Source organism: Gastrolobium bilobum, unplaced genomic scaffold, assembly GCF_033153095.1.
Source record: "Gastrolobium bilobum isolate Gb01-03AN ecotype WA unplaced genomic scaffold, APGP_CSIRO_Gbil_v1 utg2810, whole genome shotgun sequence".
Taxonomy (NCBI): domain Eukaryota; kingdom Viridiplantae; phylum Streptophyta; class Magnoliopsida; order Fabales; family Fabaceae; genus Gastrolobium; species Gastrolobium bilobum.
The window spans coordinates 959,377-977,999 of NW_026895666.1; the positions used below are offsets into that span (position 1 = coordinate 959,377).

Consider the following 18,623-nt stretch of genomic DNA (forward strand, 5'->3'; position numbering starts at 1 on the left):
AAAAGAACGCAACCAAACACCACCTAAGGAAATATATGTTCCAATTTGTCATTGTTCGGTTAGTGCAGTCCTTTAGTCTACGGTCCAAATCATGCGCAGGGGGTTGGACTCTCGCCTTATTCAATAAAGGCTTCTCAAAGGCACCCCACTTGTCTGTCCATAAACATATATTGGTCCCATCACCCACTTCCCAATAAAGTATACTCAGGAAATCATTCCAGATGTTACCAAGCGCTTTCCACAAATGGGAGTCATGCTTTTTGACACAGATTTCTCTGTATAGATCCTTTTCACGTCCATACTTTACAACTAGGATTTGCACCCAAAAAAAGGTAGGATTATTAAGCACATTCCAAGCAAGCTTATAAAGGAAGGCAGTGTTATGAATCTGCGATTTACGGAGTCCCAAACCCTCCACTGATTTTGGGCGACAGACGGTATCCCAAGCCACTAAATGGATCTTGTTTTTATCATCACAATCCCCCCATATGAATTGCCGTTGAAGCTGAACAATTTCTTTACACACCATAGCTGGTAATACGTCATGCTGCATGCTAGAAGTAGGAATGGCCGAGATTACTGACCCTGCAAGTGTGGCACGCCCTGCAAAGGAGATACAGTGTTGCTTCCATCCATTAAGGCGATTCTTAACTTTCTCCAATATGTCAGTGTAATGTGCAGTAGTCTTTCTACCATGCTTCAAAATGGACCCTAAATACCTGCCCATTTTTCTCTCCTGCTTGAAACCACATCTCTGTGTAATCACATTTTTCAAATTTTCAGGTGTGTTCTTTGAGAAATATACCAGAGATTTTGAAGCACTAATCTTCTGACCTGAGGCCGAACAAAAAACATCTAGGCAATGCACCACATTTTGTATCTGATATGCACTAGCTTCAGCGAATAAGATGAGGTCATCTGCAAACATTAAAGGAGATATATCTGGTCCCTTTTTGCTTATTTCAATAGGGCTCCATCTGTGCTGGATAACTGCATCATAAATTATATGCGATAATTTTTTCATACAGAGGACAAATAGGTAGGGAGACAAGGGATCACCCTGTCTAATACCTCTAGTCGCTTGAAAGCTCTCTGTCTTATTACCATTCCATAGAATGTTGAATCTGTTGTAGTGACACACTCCATAATTACGTTAACCAAGTGAGCAGGTATATTTATTTCCTCCAAAACATGTCGAATAAACTCCCAATTTAACCTGTCGTAAGCGAAAAAGCGACCCCTTTATATATATATAAAATAAAATTATAACATAAAAAATATTAATCTGAATAAATAATTTTATGATGAGGTAGGATATTGTAACAACCAATTAGGGTTACTACCAATCAATTTCATTGTTAGATAATGTTGATCAAACGTTATATTTATTTCCATATTTGTATGGTTATAATTCCTCATATTTACTACTTTATATTTATTTTAATCTTTGTATGATTGTGATTTACCATATTTAAATCTAAGAAATCATAAGCATACAAAGATAAAAATAAAATATAACCGTTGGATCAATATAATTGTTTTAAGAGTAAAATTGATTGATAATAACACTAGTAATAACTCTAATTAATTGTTAAGATATCTTACTCCTTATTATATGATTTTTTTTATTTTTTTTTGGATTACATCTGGATATCCTCATAGCCGATAGCTATGAGACTAATTCCTCACCCCGGGTCAACGCACAAAACGATGAAGAGCTGGCCACCACTTACTTAAGGAACGAGATGCTGAACCATCACACCCACCCACCTGCTATATGATTCCGTTTTAGCTTGGTCCAAATCTGAAACCTGACCTAAATTACGAAGTGTCAATGTGTCCTAACTCATTTGCGCGCCAAAAGTCCAGAATTTGTTTCCCGCGCAGTACTTAACAATCCCTAGCTCAGCACTGTTCTCTCTCATACACACTCAGAGAGAGAGAGAGAGAGAGAGAGAATGGGGGATAGAGAGGCTACAACCGGTAAGCGAAGGCCGAGAGGAGCGGAGGCCGCCGCCCGCAGCGAAGCCTTGGAGCGCCTGAAAGCCCGTCTCCGCGGAGGTCCCCGATCTGACGGCGGTGGACCCCAAATCAGGTTAGAAAACCCTATCTACGACTCTGTCCCCGAGGAAGAGTACAACGCCCTCGTTGCCAAGCGCCGCGAACAGGCACGTGCATTCATCGTTGACGATGACGGTCTCGGTTACGGTGACGAAGGCGAGGAAGAGGATTGGTCGAAAGCTGGCTTCACCCTCTCCTCCGACGAATCCGACGGCCAATCGGAGAGGCCCAAACGGAAGAAACTCGAGAAGAAAGATCCTCAGCCGAAACGACCCTCTTCTTCGCTCTCAGCTGCCGCCGCCATGATGGGCGGGCAGAGACTGTCTTCCATGTTCACTTCTTCTGTTTTCAAGAAAAGCAGAGACGACAAATCCTGCGACAGCATCGTCGATAATGTTATCGCGGAGTTTGCACCCGACGAGAACGATAAATTAAGGCGTAGAAGGGTGCAAGTGACTTCATTGTCTGGCGCCAACGATAAGCCGTCTTCTGATTTGATTGGATGTTCTTTTGTATCCGAAACTTCTGCAAAAGGAAATGGTGAATCCACTAGGGTTGTTGAGAATAATGATTGCGACATTGGGTTAGAGCAAAAGTGCGAAGAAGCTGTCATGGAAATTGAAGGGCATGGAAGTTCGGAAAATGACCAGTCATCAATGTTGCAAGTGGAACCGAGTTATGGGGATATAGTTGAGGAGGAAGTGGTTAAGGACATTGAAATAGAAGCAAAACCTGCTATGAAAAAAGAGGTGTTTACTTTGAATGCGAAAGTTGAACAAGAGGAGGACCCGGCATTGTGTGCAACTGCTGGTTGGCAAGCAGCGAAGAGTTGTGCTGGTGGAGGGGAGATCAATGTTGCTGATTCGAGGGATGCTTCGAATAACCAACAACAATCAGAGTTCAATCTGGAGGCTGATGGATCGCTACCTTTCTACATACTTGATGCCCACGAGGAGTTTTATGGAGCCAATATGGGCACCCTTTATTTGTTTGGGAAGGTAATTTTTTGGTTTTGAATGTCCATGTTGATTGTTGAGTTTCATGGCAACTAATTTCATGATTGGTTGTATGTTACTCGCTGCCTCATTTTTAGTTCTCATCATATTCTGCATTTTGTTACCAAACAAAGTATCAGGAATCACGACTGTATTCTCAAGTTTGTTATGACAATATGACAACATTTTTGTTTTTATTTGAGATGCATATTCGTTTTGTTCTTTTCAAGTTTCCCCTGTTACCGTTTAGGTGGTCTACAATTTTACTTTGATATCATTTTCATTCTTGTTGATTCACTTGAGAGAAATTGTGACATTTTATGGCTTCCCTTACTATTTAGTGCTCGCTTCTAGTGCCTTTACTGTCATAAATACATTCTCACAAGTCACAGCTATTTGTACTTCTAATTGTTTGCTCTAAGTGTACAAGATGATGTTTTCTCCATTCACATTATGTTTACCGTTTGTATGGTGTTCCTAGTACTCATATTTTCGTGAGCGTGATTCTAATTGAAGCAAGGGACAAATTATCTTATTTCCACTGTTTTTGTTTTCACCTTTACTTTCATAATGCATGATGCTGCATATGTTCTCTTTCATCATAAGATGTTAATTTTCTGGTGCAAGGTGTCATCAACATGGCTAGTTGTCAAGCCATAGTGTGAAATTAAATTTTTAATTTTGGTTTGCATTTTGGACTTGACCAATGGAAAGTTGAGTTGTATGTAACAGTCAGTTACTCTTTACTGCTAATGAGTGTGTAACTTGGATATGGAAAATGACTTTGACTATTAGCATTCTTGTCAAGCCATAGTGTGAAATTAAATTTTTAATTTTGGTTTGCATTTTGGACTTGACCAATGGAAAGCTGAGGTCTATGTAACAATCAGTTACTCTTTACTGCCAATGAGTGTGTAACTTGGATATGGAAAATGACTTTGACTATTAGCATTCTTGTTGAGAATTAGGTCAAAGCAGGAAATTTGTATCAGAGTTGCTGTATTGTTGTGAAGAACATGCAGAGGTGTGTCTACGCAATTCCAAGTCGCCCTTTACATTACACGGATGAGATGATGAAGCTTGAGAAAGATGTCCAAGAGTCTCGAATTTCTCCTGCAGATTTCCATAAAAAACTGCAAGTATGTTTTTACTTTGTCGATCTCCGGCATACATTTATGTAATTTTTGTTGATTTTCTTCCCTACTTTTCTGTCAGCCTGGGGTTGATCATTCTGTCTTGTCCAATTTTTCTTTTAAATTTTAGGATGCGGTATCTGGTTTAAAGAATGAGATAGCAAAACATCTGCTGGATCTGAATGTTTCTACCTTTAGCATGGCACCTGTGAAGGTTTGCTGATTAAATAATTCTGATGTCTTGGAGTGCATAAATGAGTTATGTGATGCTTTTGTGCCATGTATATTTATTGCTGATCTTTCTATTCCAATTCCTTGCTCATTTTTGCAGAGGAAATATGCATTTGAACGATCTGAGATTCCTGCTGGTGAAAATTATGTGGTGAAAGTCAATTATCCTTTCAAGGTACAGTATTAAATTTATGAACATTCTCAAGCAAAAAAAATGTCAAAATCTATCTTTGATATTCTCTCTGTTGATTTTAAATACGGATGTAAACTCGAATCCTGCCCCTTCTCCATTTTAAAATTATTTTCTAAAGATATAGCACGTGATTATTATGCATGTGTAATTTGTTTCAATTTTCACAATATTTTAACCATTGCAGGATCCAGTACTTCCAGTAGACCTCAAAGGAGAAAGTTTTTGTGCAGTTTTAGGCACTCGTTGCAGGTATTGTAAGTTTTCAGCAACTATCCTGTGTGATATTTTAAGATATAATGAGAACATGCTATTTGATTTCTGAAACTCAGGAACTCAAATTATGACCTAATGTCATGGTACATAAAATCTCTTTTCGATTGCAGCAGGGAGATTTTAAGTACGTGCAAAGTTCAGTATGCTGTAGCCATTTAAATCCGTAATATGCATCAGAGAATACTTGAGGAGTTAATCTGGCAGAACCTTGGAATTTCTTTTTGTTATGATAAAACAAATTTTCTCAATAAATGCACATTTCAAATACTTGCCCGGATCTCTGAAGCATAATGCTACGGGAGCAGATTTAATTCTCTTTTGGTGTTAGGAGCAGACATGATTTTAGAAATTAAGAACTTTGGTGAACAGAAAAATAGTACTTTGTTGACTGAAGCCTACATTTTAATCAGTCTGGTTTCCCGAAGATCAGTAGTTCTTATAAATTACGATATATCATGCTTAGGGTTTTCAAAATGCTTTGTTGCCACTAAATTCCCCTACTTGTGTTAAGTAAGTCTGTAAATTGTACTAGTATTTTCTGTTAGAAAAATGGTTGAACTGACTGTATCACCATCTGCAGTGCGCTCGAGCTTTTTCTGATAAAAAGAAAGATAAAGGGGCCTTCATGGCTACAGGTTTCAGACTTTTCCTCCCGCTCAGCTTCTCAAAGGGTGAGATTTTGAAGTTGGGCATATACTAAAAGTAATATATTTAATATTGTCTTTTGTTCTATATGGAGGCCAGCTTTTTTAATCTTAGTAGCTTGTTTGTGCTTACAGGTTAGCTGGTGCAAATTTGAAGTTACTGTTGACTCTCCTAAAGATATAAGGACTTCAACTTCGTCAAAAATAGCTTTCGAGATTCCTCCTGTGGTTGTCACGGCAATAAACTTGAAAACCACCTTAAATGAAAAACAGAACATAAATGAGATTGTATCTGCATCCGTTGTCTGTTGCAATATGGTTAAGGTTGTTTAGAGTGCTTTTTTTTAGTGTTTGGATTTCTGACCATCACTTTGATTTGATTTTGTTACATATACTATAGCGTGCTAGCTTATCTCGTGTCATGAGCTCAAGTGCATTCCCAATATGATTTGTTAAGAGTGTTAGTGTTAATAGTGTAGAAGTCCCACATTGAGTGTGTCTCTTTGTATTCTTCAATTGGTTTGCTATATAATAGCACCAATGTTGTGTAGTTTAATACAACAAGGATTACTATCATTTCCTCTTGTATCTATGATATTCAACATGGTATCAGAGCCTAACAAGAGGAATCTTAATCCGTTTAACTTAGTTCTATTTTCCATAATTTCAATATGGTTATAGAGAGATATCACCCTCCTTGAGGGATTCCCGTTGCTATTTCTTTTTCGGGTTTTTCTTAGTATGCTCTGTGACTGCAGCTTAGACTGATCTGTCACATCAGAAAAGAATGATCCTTGGGAAGTTGTTGGGTTGACCACCGTTGTCGTTGACCGACCACCGTTGACCGCGTCGTCCACCGTTGACAGCCGTCTCCGGCGACATTCCGGTGACTTTTCCGATGACTTCCCGGCGACTTTTTCGGCGATTCACCACCGTCTCCGACGACCCACCGCCTTCTCCGGCGACTTTTCCGATTCCGCGAAGCTTTGTTTTTCTTTAATCTTCTTTCTTCCCAAGATGGAGTATTTATACGATTCATCATCCATCTTGAGGGGGAACATTGTCCAAGTTGCTGATGTTGTCTCCGCTGATGTTAATTTCGACACTGAAGTTCCTCTTGAGGGGGAGCACTGTCCATGTTGCTGATGGTCATTCCAGCATAATTGTCTTTGCCGATGATAATTCCGGCACTGTTTAGAAGTTCCTCTTAAGGGGGAGCACTGTCCATGTTGCTGATGGTCATTCCAGCACAATTGTCTTTGCCGATGATAATTCCGGCACTGTTTAGAAGTTCCTCTTGAGGGGGAGCACTGTCCATGTTGCTGATGGTCATTCCAGCACAATTGTCTTTGTCGATGATAATTTCGGCACTGTTTAGAAGTTCCTCTTGAGGGGGAGCACTGTCCATCTTGCTGATGGTCATTCCAGCACAATTGTCTTTGCCGATGATAATTCCGGCACTGTTTAGAAGTTCCTCTTGAGGGGGAGCACCGTCCATGTTGCTGATGGTCATTCCAGCACAATTGTCTTTGCCGATGATAATTCCGGCACTGTTTAGAAGTTCCTCTTGAGGGGAGCATCGTCCATGTTGCTTATGGTCATTCCAGCACAATTGTCTTTGTCGATGATCATTCCGGCATCTTCCATGTTGATGTTCATTTCGACGCCATTTTTAGCACATTGTTGATTTTTGGTTTCTCATTTAGGAGATTTATTTTGATGTTATGTTACTTGGTCTTTCTTGTATAAGCTTGTAGCATAGTCAAGGGGAAACCACGACTGCTCACCAATTGTTAAATGAAATGTCTGAGAGGGATCTTGATGCTGATGTCCTGGTCAGCTCAGTTGTCTTTGCCGATGATAATTCCGGCACCATCCATGCTCTGATGTCCATTCCAGCACTGTCTCTTTATCAGCTCTTCAGACTGATGGTCATTCCAGTTGATTTGTTGTACTTAGTCATTTCATTTCGTTGATGTAGCATTGTTGTTTTTGGTTCCTAATGGGAGTATTATTTATGTATCAAGCTTGTAGCATATGATCTATATGCTACAGCTTGAGGGGGAGTGTTAAGAGTGTTAGTGTTAATAGTGTAGAAGTCCCACATTGAGTGTGTCTCTTTGTATTCTTCAATTGGTTTGCTATATAATAGCACCAATGTTGTGTAGTTTAATACAACAAGGTTTACTATCATTTCCTCTTGTATCTATGATATTCAACATGATTTATACGTAGTATTCACTTATATTTCAGCTAGGCCTAATTTACTTCCAATATGCTTGTCGAGTTTGAATATGGCTGGCAAAATTATCAATGTTTTGCCATTTTTTTGTGTTACATATTTATATACACACGATATGAATAGTGAGAGCTACATATATACGTTTCAAACTCATTATCTGACATTTGGTATATTTTGAATGGCAAATGATGGCCTCCTGGTGAATGAATTACCAAACTAGTGCTTTCTAAAAGCTTTCACAAATGAGTTCACTTGTTGAAGGACCCTATTCTTGTTTGTTATTAATGCATATGGGTGTTCAAAATGGGTAACTTAGATTCAACTTAAGCTCATGTTCTCTTGTCACTAACATGCACCTATGCGAATGTAAAGCTTGTAGTTTCAAGAAATCATTCTCAATTTGATGTGTTTAAATATTCCGGCTGATGTAGTATTGATTTTTTGTGAATATTCAAAAAACCATAGGAATACAAATTTATTGTTTCTTTTGAACCTTTGACAACTTTTTGGGACTTGTGATGATTGCAGCTATACTAAATAATTAATGATTTGGCATTCTTGAGCTTATGCAAATAGTCAATTGGGCTTGACTATGCTTGTGGATGAATCATCTGAGCTGATACAATGGGCATTAGGCTAAATGTTTTGTATTCTATGAATGTTAAAATGAATTGAAGCTTGAACTTAACACTTCACTTATTTAGATTCTGTGTGTGAATATATATGCATGTATGCCCTCACTGATAGTTTGAATATTATTATCAGATTTTAAGATATTATCTAGTTATTCCACTACTATGTTAGATATAGTTGAGCTGGAAATATGATCTGCAGTAACCTTGCCTCTTTGACTTTATAGATTGACACTCCTATGTTGGCTTCAGAGTGGAAGAGACCTGGAATGCTGACCCATTTTTCTGTTATTCGTAAACTTGATGGGAATATATTTCCAATGGGATTCAGTAAGGAGGTTACGGACAGAAACTTAAAAGCTGGGTCAAATGTTCTGTGTGTTGAAAGCAGGTGGGAACATTAATGGATGGGTCGCTAGTTTGAGCATTGTACTTGTATGCATGACCTCATGTTATGCTTGGACTTTAAATATTGTGTTGTCTAGAAATTGTAAAATTTGTCTTCAAATTTTATGCTTGCTTCAAGGATTGACCTATGTGTTAATGTTGTTTTCAGTGAAAGAGCTTTGTTAAATCGCCTGATGTTAGAATTACACAAGTCCGATAGTGATGTTCTTGTTGGACATAATATTTCTGGATTTGACCTGGACGTTCTTCTCCACAGATCCCAGGTGGGAATTTTCGCTTCTCATAAACAATTTATTGTCAATTATGTCTTTTTCACTTTGAATAGAAATTAATTGACTTTTGTCTTTCTGTTCTTAGCCTTATAATTCTTCATTGTCAAATGAATAATATCTGGATGAGAAATAATTGGTTAAGATGGTTTGAATAATAACACCAATCATTTAGATACTCTTAAGGCAGAAAAATAGTATGAAGATTGCACGAAGACCAAAATTACTTTGCTAGAGTTGATAATGAAGGGTATGTAGGGAAGATTTCTAGTTGAACATGCAACTTCGAACAATATTAATAGAGTCTTAGAATTCATATGGAGGTCTGAATTTGTTTTGATAAAAAAAGAAACCATGTAGCTATTCCAAAACTTTTTCAATATGGGGTAATTTTTTTATGTCAATTTTCTAGAGTTTGGGGTTGGTGTCTAACTGTTGAATGGACATAGTTCCTCATAATTTTATGTGAAAATCTTTAGCTGGTGCATCATTGCATGTTTACTCAATGGGAAAAGTGTTTCTTCTTTTCAATGACACAACTTGTGTCATTTCACTCTCACAAAGAGGTAGGACCCGCACTTTTATTTTTTTTGTCCACTCTCTCTCCCCTATAATCTATCTCTTTCTCTCAGTTATAATGACACAACTTTACATCCTTTAAAATGACACCCTTTTCCCTTACTTAATAAGCATTAAGAAAACCTTATCTTCTCAGTCAGTTCTTCAATTTGCTGTTTGAATTTTTAAACTCAATAACTTCGAGTTTTATCCTGAATTTCCAAATACAATTTCCTGGTGTTGCTTTCATCATATGTACAAGGAAGTGGCGGCCATTGTCCCTGAATGACCTATATCTATAAATTCTTTTCTCCTTGAAAGTCCAATATGCTTTTCAAAAATAAAATCCTGCTGCATTCATCCGACATACATTTTACCCTTTGAAGGAGCTTATGTGTCTAAAATACTTGTAAAGAACCAATTCAACCCAAAAGCTTAAGCTATTGGGTGAGGCTACATTAATAATTTTATATATCTCAACACGCCCCCTTACACGAGAGCCCACTGGGCTTGAAGGGTGGACAATGCATAGGCCTACCTACCTGTGCGAAGAAAGAAATTCCACTAGAAAGAAAGTGGGGGCGGTGAGGATCGAACCCGGTACACCGAGGCTTTGATACCATGTAAAGAACCAATTCAACTCAAAAGCTTAAGCTATTAGGTGAGGCTACATTAATGATTTTATATATCTCAACAATACCCTAAAAAAACGTATGCAGGCTTGCAAAGTACCAAGCAGCATGTGGTCTAAACTAGGCCGTCTCAACCGTTCTGTGATGCCAAAGCTTGATAGAAGAAGCAAGATTTTTGGTTCTGGAGCGGGTCCTGGTATCATGTCTTGCATTGCTGGTCGGCTTCTTTGTGATACATACTTGTGTGCCCGTGACCTATTAAAGGAGGTAAAATATTTGTTTACAAATCATGTCAAGCAGGAATCCTGGTTTTTATTTGTTAGTAACATTTTTACATTGGTTCTTCCAGGTTAGTTATTCTTTAACTCAACTTGCAAAAACACAGCTGAACAAGTCTCGGAAGGAAGTTGCTCCACATGAACTTCCAAAGAAGTTCCAATCAGCAGAATCCCTAATGGAGCTTGTAAGTGCCAGTGTACTCAACATTTTTTTAATTGTTGAATCTTGCGGAAAACTATTTGAAGTGCTCATTGTGAAGGTTAAACATGGATCATTTTTTCAAATGATAAATACTTAATTGTTGTGGAAAATGTTTCAATTCTGATTTTCTGCATCACTGTTTTGGACACACAATTTCTGTTGGACAAATGAGAAATTATTTTGGCAATCCAAAATTTAGATACATTCTGCAATATGTTGCAATCACTTTCAGTATTGAAATATGACATTTGTTATGGTCGTTAATGTTAACACTTCATTTTCCCATACTTCGTATTGTTGACATTAGCTGTGGCCTGAACTTGATAATGCTTGTGGGCTTACTATTTGAGTTGTTGAGAGTGATAGACTTGGGTAGTAGTTTGTTCTATGGAATATTTAATGAATATAATGAACAGTGCAGAATTTGGTGAGTTTATAATCTAAGTTTATAGGTTATGGGATTGTCTTAACTTAACTGATTATTGTTTTGCAAAATTAAAGTGTTGGTCAAACAAATTACTTTTGCCATCTGGAATGTTTGATTGATCGAACATGATAATTACCGTATTTGCTTCTTTGCTGGTTGTCATAGTATTCTCTACTTGTTCAGATTGAATATGGCGAAACTGATGCATGGTTGTCTATGGAACTCATGTTTCATTTGAGTGTTCTTCCTCTCACACGTCAGCTGACTAATATAAGTGGTAATCTGTGGGGAAAAACTCTTCAGGTGTGCCCTTGTAGCATTTATTTGCTAGCTTAATTTGATGGACACGATCTAGCAGGTAGAGGTTCACATCTAATGTTTGCTATTTCAGGGTGCTCGGGCACAAAGAGTGGAGTATCTTTTGTTGCATGCTTTCCATGCAAAGAAATATATTGTGCCAGACAAGTTTCCAAACCATGCAAAAGAAACAAAATTGACGAAACGGAGAGTAAGTAATGGTGTTGAGGATAGCAACTTTGACGAAGCGGGTATTGATGATGCGAACTATGATAATGATGCTCCTGACAGTGATCATAAGAAAAGCAAAAAGGGTCCTTCCTATGCCGGGGGACTGGTTTTAGAGCCAAAGAGGGGTCTATATGACAAATATATATTACTTCTGGACTTCAATAGTCTTTATCCTTCTATCATTCAGGTTAATAATATTCCGTCAAAATATGCTTGGTTTTAATATCGCTTTCTTTCTACCTTGTCATTTTCTCTATTTTATTTACTTGTCCACTTTCCCTCTAATTGTAATTTACGGCAGTTCTACTATTTGCAACTGACACAGCTGAATAACAGGAATACAATATCTGCTTCACAACTGTTGAAAGATCTTCAGACGGATCTTTTCCTCGTCTACCATCTAGTAAAACAACTGGAGTCTTGCCAGAGGTAAAAATGCACAGATACAAACAATTTTTTCTTTTAAAACATTCTCCCAGAATTATAGGACTTTTCAGATTGGTTTAAACTACTAGTTTTATATCTGCTACTACTATTTTTATTTATTTGCATTTGCATGGGTTCACATTAGTGTCATGTCTATTTTTCATTAAATTTATGAATGCATTAGAAATCTGAAATAACTTTATTACCTGTACATGGGCGGTTGTTGCCCCCTGCGCCTTCTGGAGTTTGGAGAGATTAGATGAATACTTATACTTTTGAATTTGTTTGTTGTGCTAGTTGCTGAAAAATCTGGTTCAAAGGAGGAGAATGGTAAAGTCATGGATGAAGACTGCATCTGGTCTTAAAGTTCAGCAACTGGACATTCAGCAGCAAGCACTGAAGCTTACTGCAAACAGGTTTATTTCTTTTCTTACCTCTAATTCTGAATGCCCAAAATTGGTATTTCATTCTTCCTTCTGTATGTAAAATGTTACGGGGTGTGATGCAGTATGTATGGATGCCTGGGATTTTCCAATTCAAGATTTTATGCGAAGCCACTAGCTGAGCTTATAACCCTACAAGTAAGAAGAATATGCTGGCTTATTCAGCATAACCAGTGGCTACCATTCTCAAATATTTTTCCAAAAAAATGTTTTCATTTACATGTCTAATGGTCGTACAGGGAAGGGAGATCCTGCAGAGTACTGTTGATCTTGTTCAGAATAACTTGAATTTAGAGGTTATTTCTACTGTACTGCATCTTGAAGTATCATACGGTTTTAGTTTGTATATCGATTATTTGACTTAGCTGGTTGAGAATATTAGCTCTTAATTATGGTACTGCATTCTGTTTTATAGGTGATCTATGGTGATACTGATTCTATAATGATTTACAGTGGGCTAGATGATATTGCAAAAGCAAAGGCAATGGCTGGAAAAGCTATTCAAGAGGTAAGATTTGACTATTAGCTTTGAGAAGCTCCTTTAAACCTTTATAATGAACTCTTGGGGATTGAGGTTCACATCACCTTTTCTCTGCCCTAATCTTGTGCAACACAGTATTTAGAGCCAGAACCAGCTTTTAGACCTTGTTATTCCCCTATAAAATATTAATGAGTTTTTTCTCTGACTTGAAATACAAAAGAGCATTCCTGTCTATAGTGAGTTCGCATAGTGGATGTAAAGTTGGACACTGCTGCAATGAGGTCTTACCATGTTTGTTTGCAGTTTGCACTATTTGCAACTAAAGATAATTTTGGCATGTGTGCATGTTTCAAGAATAGATGATGGTTTTCCTTTCTAGTTTTCTTTCTTCATCTAATGTTCTTCTGGTCTGTGATTTTTCCATTAATTTGTCATTAGGTCAATAAGAAATATAGATGCTTGGAAATTGATCTTGACGGTTTGTATAAGAGGATGTTACTCCTTAAGAAAAAGAAATATGCAGCTGTAAAGGTGCAGTTCAAAGATGGCACACCATACGAGGTATACTTAAATCTTATTCTTTTGTATTACCTAACATATTGGGAAGAACATGCCAGTGGGATTAACGTATGGTGCAGGTTATTGAACGTAAAGGTCTTGACATTGTTCGTCGCGACTGGAGTTTATTAGCTAAAGAATTAGGAGATTTTTGTTTGACTCAAATTTTGTCGGGAGGGTATGTTATGTTCTGTCCCTCTTCTCTAGTATTTTAACTTTTCCAAAGCTGGCTATTTCAGATGCATGATTGACTCATTTATCAAGTAACTATTAATATTGTGGCTCCCATGCTTACAGGTCATGTGAAGATGTCATCGAATCAATTCACAGTTCTCTCATGAAGGTAAATTGTGATGTCTTGATTATTAGACCTTTGTTTATAATACCCCACCATGTGATTGGAGAATTATAAATTATGACGCATGTGGCTATGAGTTCACTAAACCCTCTGCAGAAGAGTGTAATGCTATTGCTGGGTGTCTAAAACCCTGAATGCCTGTTTGTATATCTCAAGTTGATTGAATTAGTGGATGATGATGCATTGGAGAGTGTATTGAAGTTTATTGGAGATTTTGTTCCATTAAATTTTGCCCCACCTTTTAACTTAAGATTTTAAAATTGGAGTTTCAGGTTACTTTTAGTGCCAACTAATGAATGTCAATTGTAATACAGAAGCAAGAAGAAATGAGGAGTGGACAAGTACCATTAGAGAAATATGTCATCACAAAGACATTGACTAAACCTCCTGATGCTTATCCTGATGCGAAAAACCAGCCACATGTTCTTGTGAGTCCAAGCTATTTTAAATTTTCTATCACTTGAAACAATCTCATCTTTGTTTTGCTTAGCTGATCTAATCAATTATGAGGATGCTTTTCTTTCTCAACATACAGGTGGCACAAAGATTGAAGCAACAAGGTTACTCCTCTGGTTGCTCTGTTGGTGATACAATCCCTTATATAATTTGCTATGAGCAGGTTTGTCCTTTAGTCGCTCTCAATCAAAGGCCAAATGGTGTAGCTTTGAAAATATGTTGTTTGCATTAGGTATTTGGTGTTGGTCATATGCAGTCTCAGCATCTTTGTATTTTTAATATTATGTTCGGCTTTTGAGTAGGGCTGTAATTCAGGCAGTGCAATGGGCATTGCTCAACGTGCCAGGCATCCTGATGAACTAAAACAAGAACAAGGGACATGGCTGATTGACATTGATTACTATCTGTCGCAACAGGTTTGTTAGACTTCAGTAGCTAATTTTATAAATAACAATGATTACCAAGTATTATACCCTGTTTGAGTATTTTTCATTTCCCTCTTGCAGATTCATCCTGTGGTATCACGTCTTTGTGCATCAATTCAGGGCACAAGCCCAGAAAGGTTGGCTGATTGTTTAGGGCTTGACTCTTCAAAGGTAAAATATACTTCCTAGTTTATCGCAGCATTCAGAGGCAAGTAATTTATTTTTATATCAATTGTTCTTCTGAATTGGCAAACTATATTGGTTTACAGTTTCAACATAAATCAAGTGAAGCTTTAGGTGGTGATCCTTCAAGCTCACTCTTGTTTGCTGCTGATGATGAGGAGAGGTAACATCTTGATTCTAAAATTTCTGTCCCATTAATAATCACAAGTCTCTTAAATGTGCACTGCTACCAATTGTAATTTGGAGACGGGCACAACATTTTTTCCCCTTTTAAAGTTCAGTAGTTCTTTGCAGAGATTTGAACAAGTTATAGAATTTTTGTTTGAAGTTCTGTGTAGTGATTCGTGAATGATACTGATAGATTTCTCTAGCCATAATTATTAATTAATGGTTTGAATACAATAAAATTAATTGCAGGTATCGGGGATGTGAGCCGTTGGTCTTGTCATGTCCCAGCTGTTCTGGCACTTTTGACTGCCCACCTGTGTTCAAATCTATTTGTTTGTTGGGAAGTGAAAAGCCAACCAGTTTAGGCACGGAGGAATCTGACTACATTTTCTGGCGTAAGCTGTGCTGCCCTAAATGCCCAGAAGATAGTGGTGGTAGAATTTGTCCTGCAATGATAGCCAATCAGGTTTAACTAATTTTGGATTTAAGGCCTTTAAAAATGTCTTGTTCAACTGCATTTCAGCTAGGAAGTTTTATACGCTGCTTTCAGATCATGGATCATCTTCAAAAATAGATTAGCTGTAGTAATATTTATTAACATGTTTGTTGAATTGGTTTAGCATAGAATATTGTTCCTGAACATCTGCTTATAGTTCATTATACTTCATATCAGGTCAAAAGGCAAGCGGAGAAGTTTGTTTTAATGTACTATAGAGGTCTACTAATGGTAATTAACGTCTCTAAAATATATTTTGAATATTATTAGCCTGTGAAAATTAGATATCACCATCCTGAGCTGACTTTGCATCCAGTGTGATGATGAAATGTGTAAGCATACCACGCGAAGGATCAACCTTCGGTTGGTTGGTGATTCAGAGAGAGGAACTGTTTGTCCAAATTATCCTCGCTGCAACGGGCGTCTCCAAAGAAAGGTTTCACTCCATGAACTTGTTGAATTAAAATTTCTTTCATATATCTGATTTATAATAACGAAGTTTTAATATTTTAGTTTTGTTAATTAACTAAATATATGGTTACTTTTCCAGTACACTGAAGCAGACTTGTACAAGCAGCTCTCATATTTTTGCCATGTGTTGGATACTGTTTGTTGTATAGAAAAGGTACTCACTAAATTATGCGAGAGAAATTTTTATTGGGATAATTTTTAAAAGCTGAAGCAAACCAATCATTTTAATTATTGAAGTTAAATAAATGAATAATAATGATTATACAACTTGATTAGTCATTAATTATTAATTATGTTTTTTCCCCCTTTTTTGTTGCATGTTTTTACTTTTCCAGATGGATGCAAAATCTAGGATACCGTTAGAGAAAGAGTTGATTAAAATTAGACCGATGGTTGATCTGGCAGCATCAACAGTACAGAAGATCAGGGATCGTTGTGCCTATGGGTGGGTGAAGCTGCAGGACCTGCTCATTTCAGTTTAATTTACAAATTATATGCCAAATTCGATTTATATAATCCAGCAAAAGGGACGTCGTATTACCAACGGAGTCATGGTGATATCGTCTCCATCCTTGTGTTTTAAGCAAGCCTGATTGGGTAAATCATGTAAGCAGCAAAGGTCTAATGACTAACGTCTCTACGCAAAATGATATCCCTCTGTATTTTATTTAAGCAGCAGTAATGATTTGTTCTTCATTGGGCAATTGTCCACTGAACAATATATCAAATGTTTTGCAAATGTCCGTTAATATTACAAAAGCTCATCAATTTATTGTAAAGAGGGGTATTAACAAACTGACTTTACTTTCTAACTAAAGCCCTGTTTGTAAGTAGCTTTTATGTCTTTCTTAATTTATAAGTATTTTTTATAAAGGATAACGCTATTTATATTTTGAAAAAAATATTTGGCTTTTGACTTCTTCTTTTTTAAGAAGTTAAAATCTTTAGTTTCTAAAAAAAGTAGGCTTTTGACTTTTTTTGTGTCCAAACAAACTTAAAGTGAGAAGTACTTTTTTTTTCTTGAAAAAAAAAACAATTTTTGGAGAAAAAAATGTCCATTCAAACGGGTCTTAATAATGCTGAAGTAGTAACCCGTTGGCTAAATAGAAAGAAAACTGAAAATAAAGATAGTAAGAAAATATTATTTCTCTTTTTTGAATTTTATTAAACAAAAATAACCAAATAATAATTGGGTTTTTCAAGCCTTAAATAGATAAAACAATGAAAAAGGAATCAAAAGGAATTATGCGCAATCAAAAGAGATAAATTCATACATAATCAGAGAAATAATAAAAAAGTAAAGGAAAAAATATTTATCCTTTTAAATGACACAACTTATGTCATTTTACTCTCACAAAAAAGTGGGACCCACACATTTATTTTTTTGTCAACTCTCTCATCTCTTTTATCTATCTATTTCTCTCTCTTAAAATGACACAACTTTACATCCTTTAAAATGACACACATTTTTCCCAAAAGTAAATAAATAACAATTATTGTAAAGCCGAAACTGTTGATGCCCACGGCAAAGCGACGAGTCTTGCTCAGAAGCCCATTTCGAGTTGCCTATCCAAATTTGAGCCCAATCTAAGTAGGCAAGCTTGGGTGCATCATCCTCCCCAGCTAGGAAAAGATTCGCCCATAAATCTGTTTCGTCTTCATTGATATCAACTTCTTTAGATGGTAATCAATCCAGGTGACAACTCTTCTGGTACAATACACCAAATTCTCTAATTAAAGGTAGAACTTGTGAATGTAATTCTTTGACATGCTTGGTATGTTCATCTACATTTGAACTAAACTGTTTGGAAACTAGAAATGATGCGAGTTCTAAGGGAGTAAGTGGACAAAACTATATACGATCCCAAAAGGTTTGGTTCAGTGTTCGCATCTGTGATTCGTCATAGAAAAATTCTGCCCGAGGTAACATTAAGTTTGATTGCCCTTGACGATCTCCAATTAAACTTCTACCAAAAGCTAAATCGTTATCTCCATGGAGCACGAGGTTATTATCTTCGTTGTGCCCAAGTTCATAATTTTGCTTGCAAATTAAAGATTTCTTGAATGAAGGATCATTCCCCATGCCATCTTTGGATTTGGAATTTTGAAGTACCTCCTTTCTCTTGCACTGTCTTTCTACATTCAAAACCAGTCGACATACATCCTCATATGACCAATACTGCTGCAGGTATACGACATCTGAAATTTCAGTTCGTAATCCTCCCAAGTAATGAGCAATCAATTGCTCGTCCTCCTTTGCGATATCACATTGCATCCGTAGATGGTCAAATTCAGCAGATTCCAACTCTTGATCTTTGAATTCCTTTCTCTGATTCGTGGCTTCTTAATATGTTCACACCAAATTGAGGCATGCTTCCTCAGTTTGATAGTAATCAATTTCACCTTCTGGTCTTCTGTCAAGTCCTTGATGTCAAAGACCCTTTCGACGGTG

At 37.0% G+C, this 18,623-nt stretch overlaps 1 protein-coding gene across 1 annotated transcript; it reads left to right on the forward strand.

The window, feature by feature from the left end:
* The first annotated feature begins 1,958 nt into the window (after positions 1-1,958).
* Positions 1,959-16,656, forward strand: LOC133287806 (DNA polymerase alpha catalytic subunit). Its single transcript, XM_061485490.1, has 31 exons — positions 1,959-3,059; positions 4,025-4,195; positions 4,320-4,403; positions 4,521-4,595; positions 4,798-4,862; positions 5,467-5,557; positions 5,666-5,854; positions 8,632-8,795; positions 8,961-9,075; positions 10,359-10,538; positions 10,621-10,734; positions 11,362-11,481; positions 11,570-11,893; positions 12,043-12,135; positions 12,430-12,548; positions 12,641-12,713; positions 12,815-12,871; positions 12,991-13,083; positions 13,495-13,617; positions 13,695-13,792; positions 13,912-13,957; positions 14,287-14,400; positions 14,508-14,591; positions 14,731-14,844; positions 14,935-15,024; positions 15,123-15,199; positions 15,454-15,670; positions 15,878-15,931; positions 16,017-16,136; positions 16,251-16,325; positions 16,507-16,656. Exons 1-31 carry the CDS (start codon positions 1,959-1,961, stop codon positions 16,651-16,653), a joined length of 4,587 nt encoding a protein of 1,528 aa, XP_061341474.1. The 3' UTR covers positions 16,654-16,656.
* Positions 16,657-18,623: the final 1,967 nt, after the last annotated feature.

What these genes read in the sequence shown, in the direction of transcription:
- LOC133287806 (XM_061485490.1), top strand. Translation starts at nt 1,959, where the DNA reads ATGGGGGATAGAGAGGCTACAACCGGTAAGCGAAGGCCGAGAGGAGCG. An exon ending in AAGTCAATTATCCTTTCAAG is followed by an intron (nt 4,596 to 4,797) that starts GTACAGTATTAA and finishes TAACCATTGCAG; the next exon opens with GATCCAGTACTTCCAGTAGA. An exon ending in AAAACCAGCCACATGTTCTT is followed by an intron (nt 14,401 to 14,507) that starts GTGAGTCCAAGC and finishes CTCAACATACAG; the next exon opens with GTGGCACAAAGATTGAAGCA.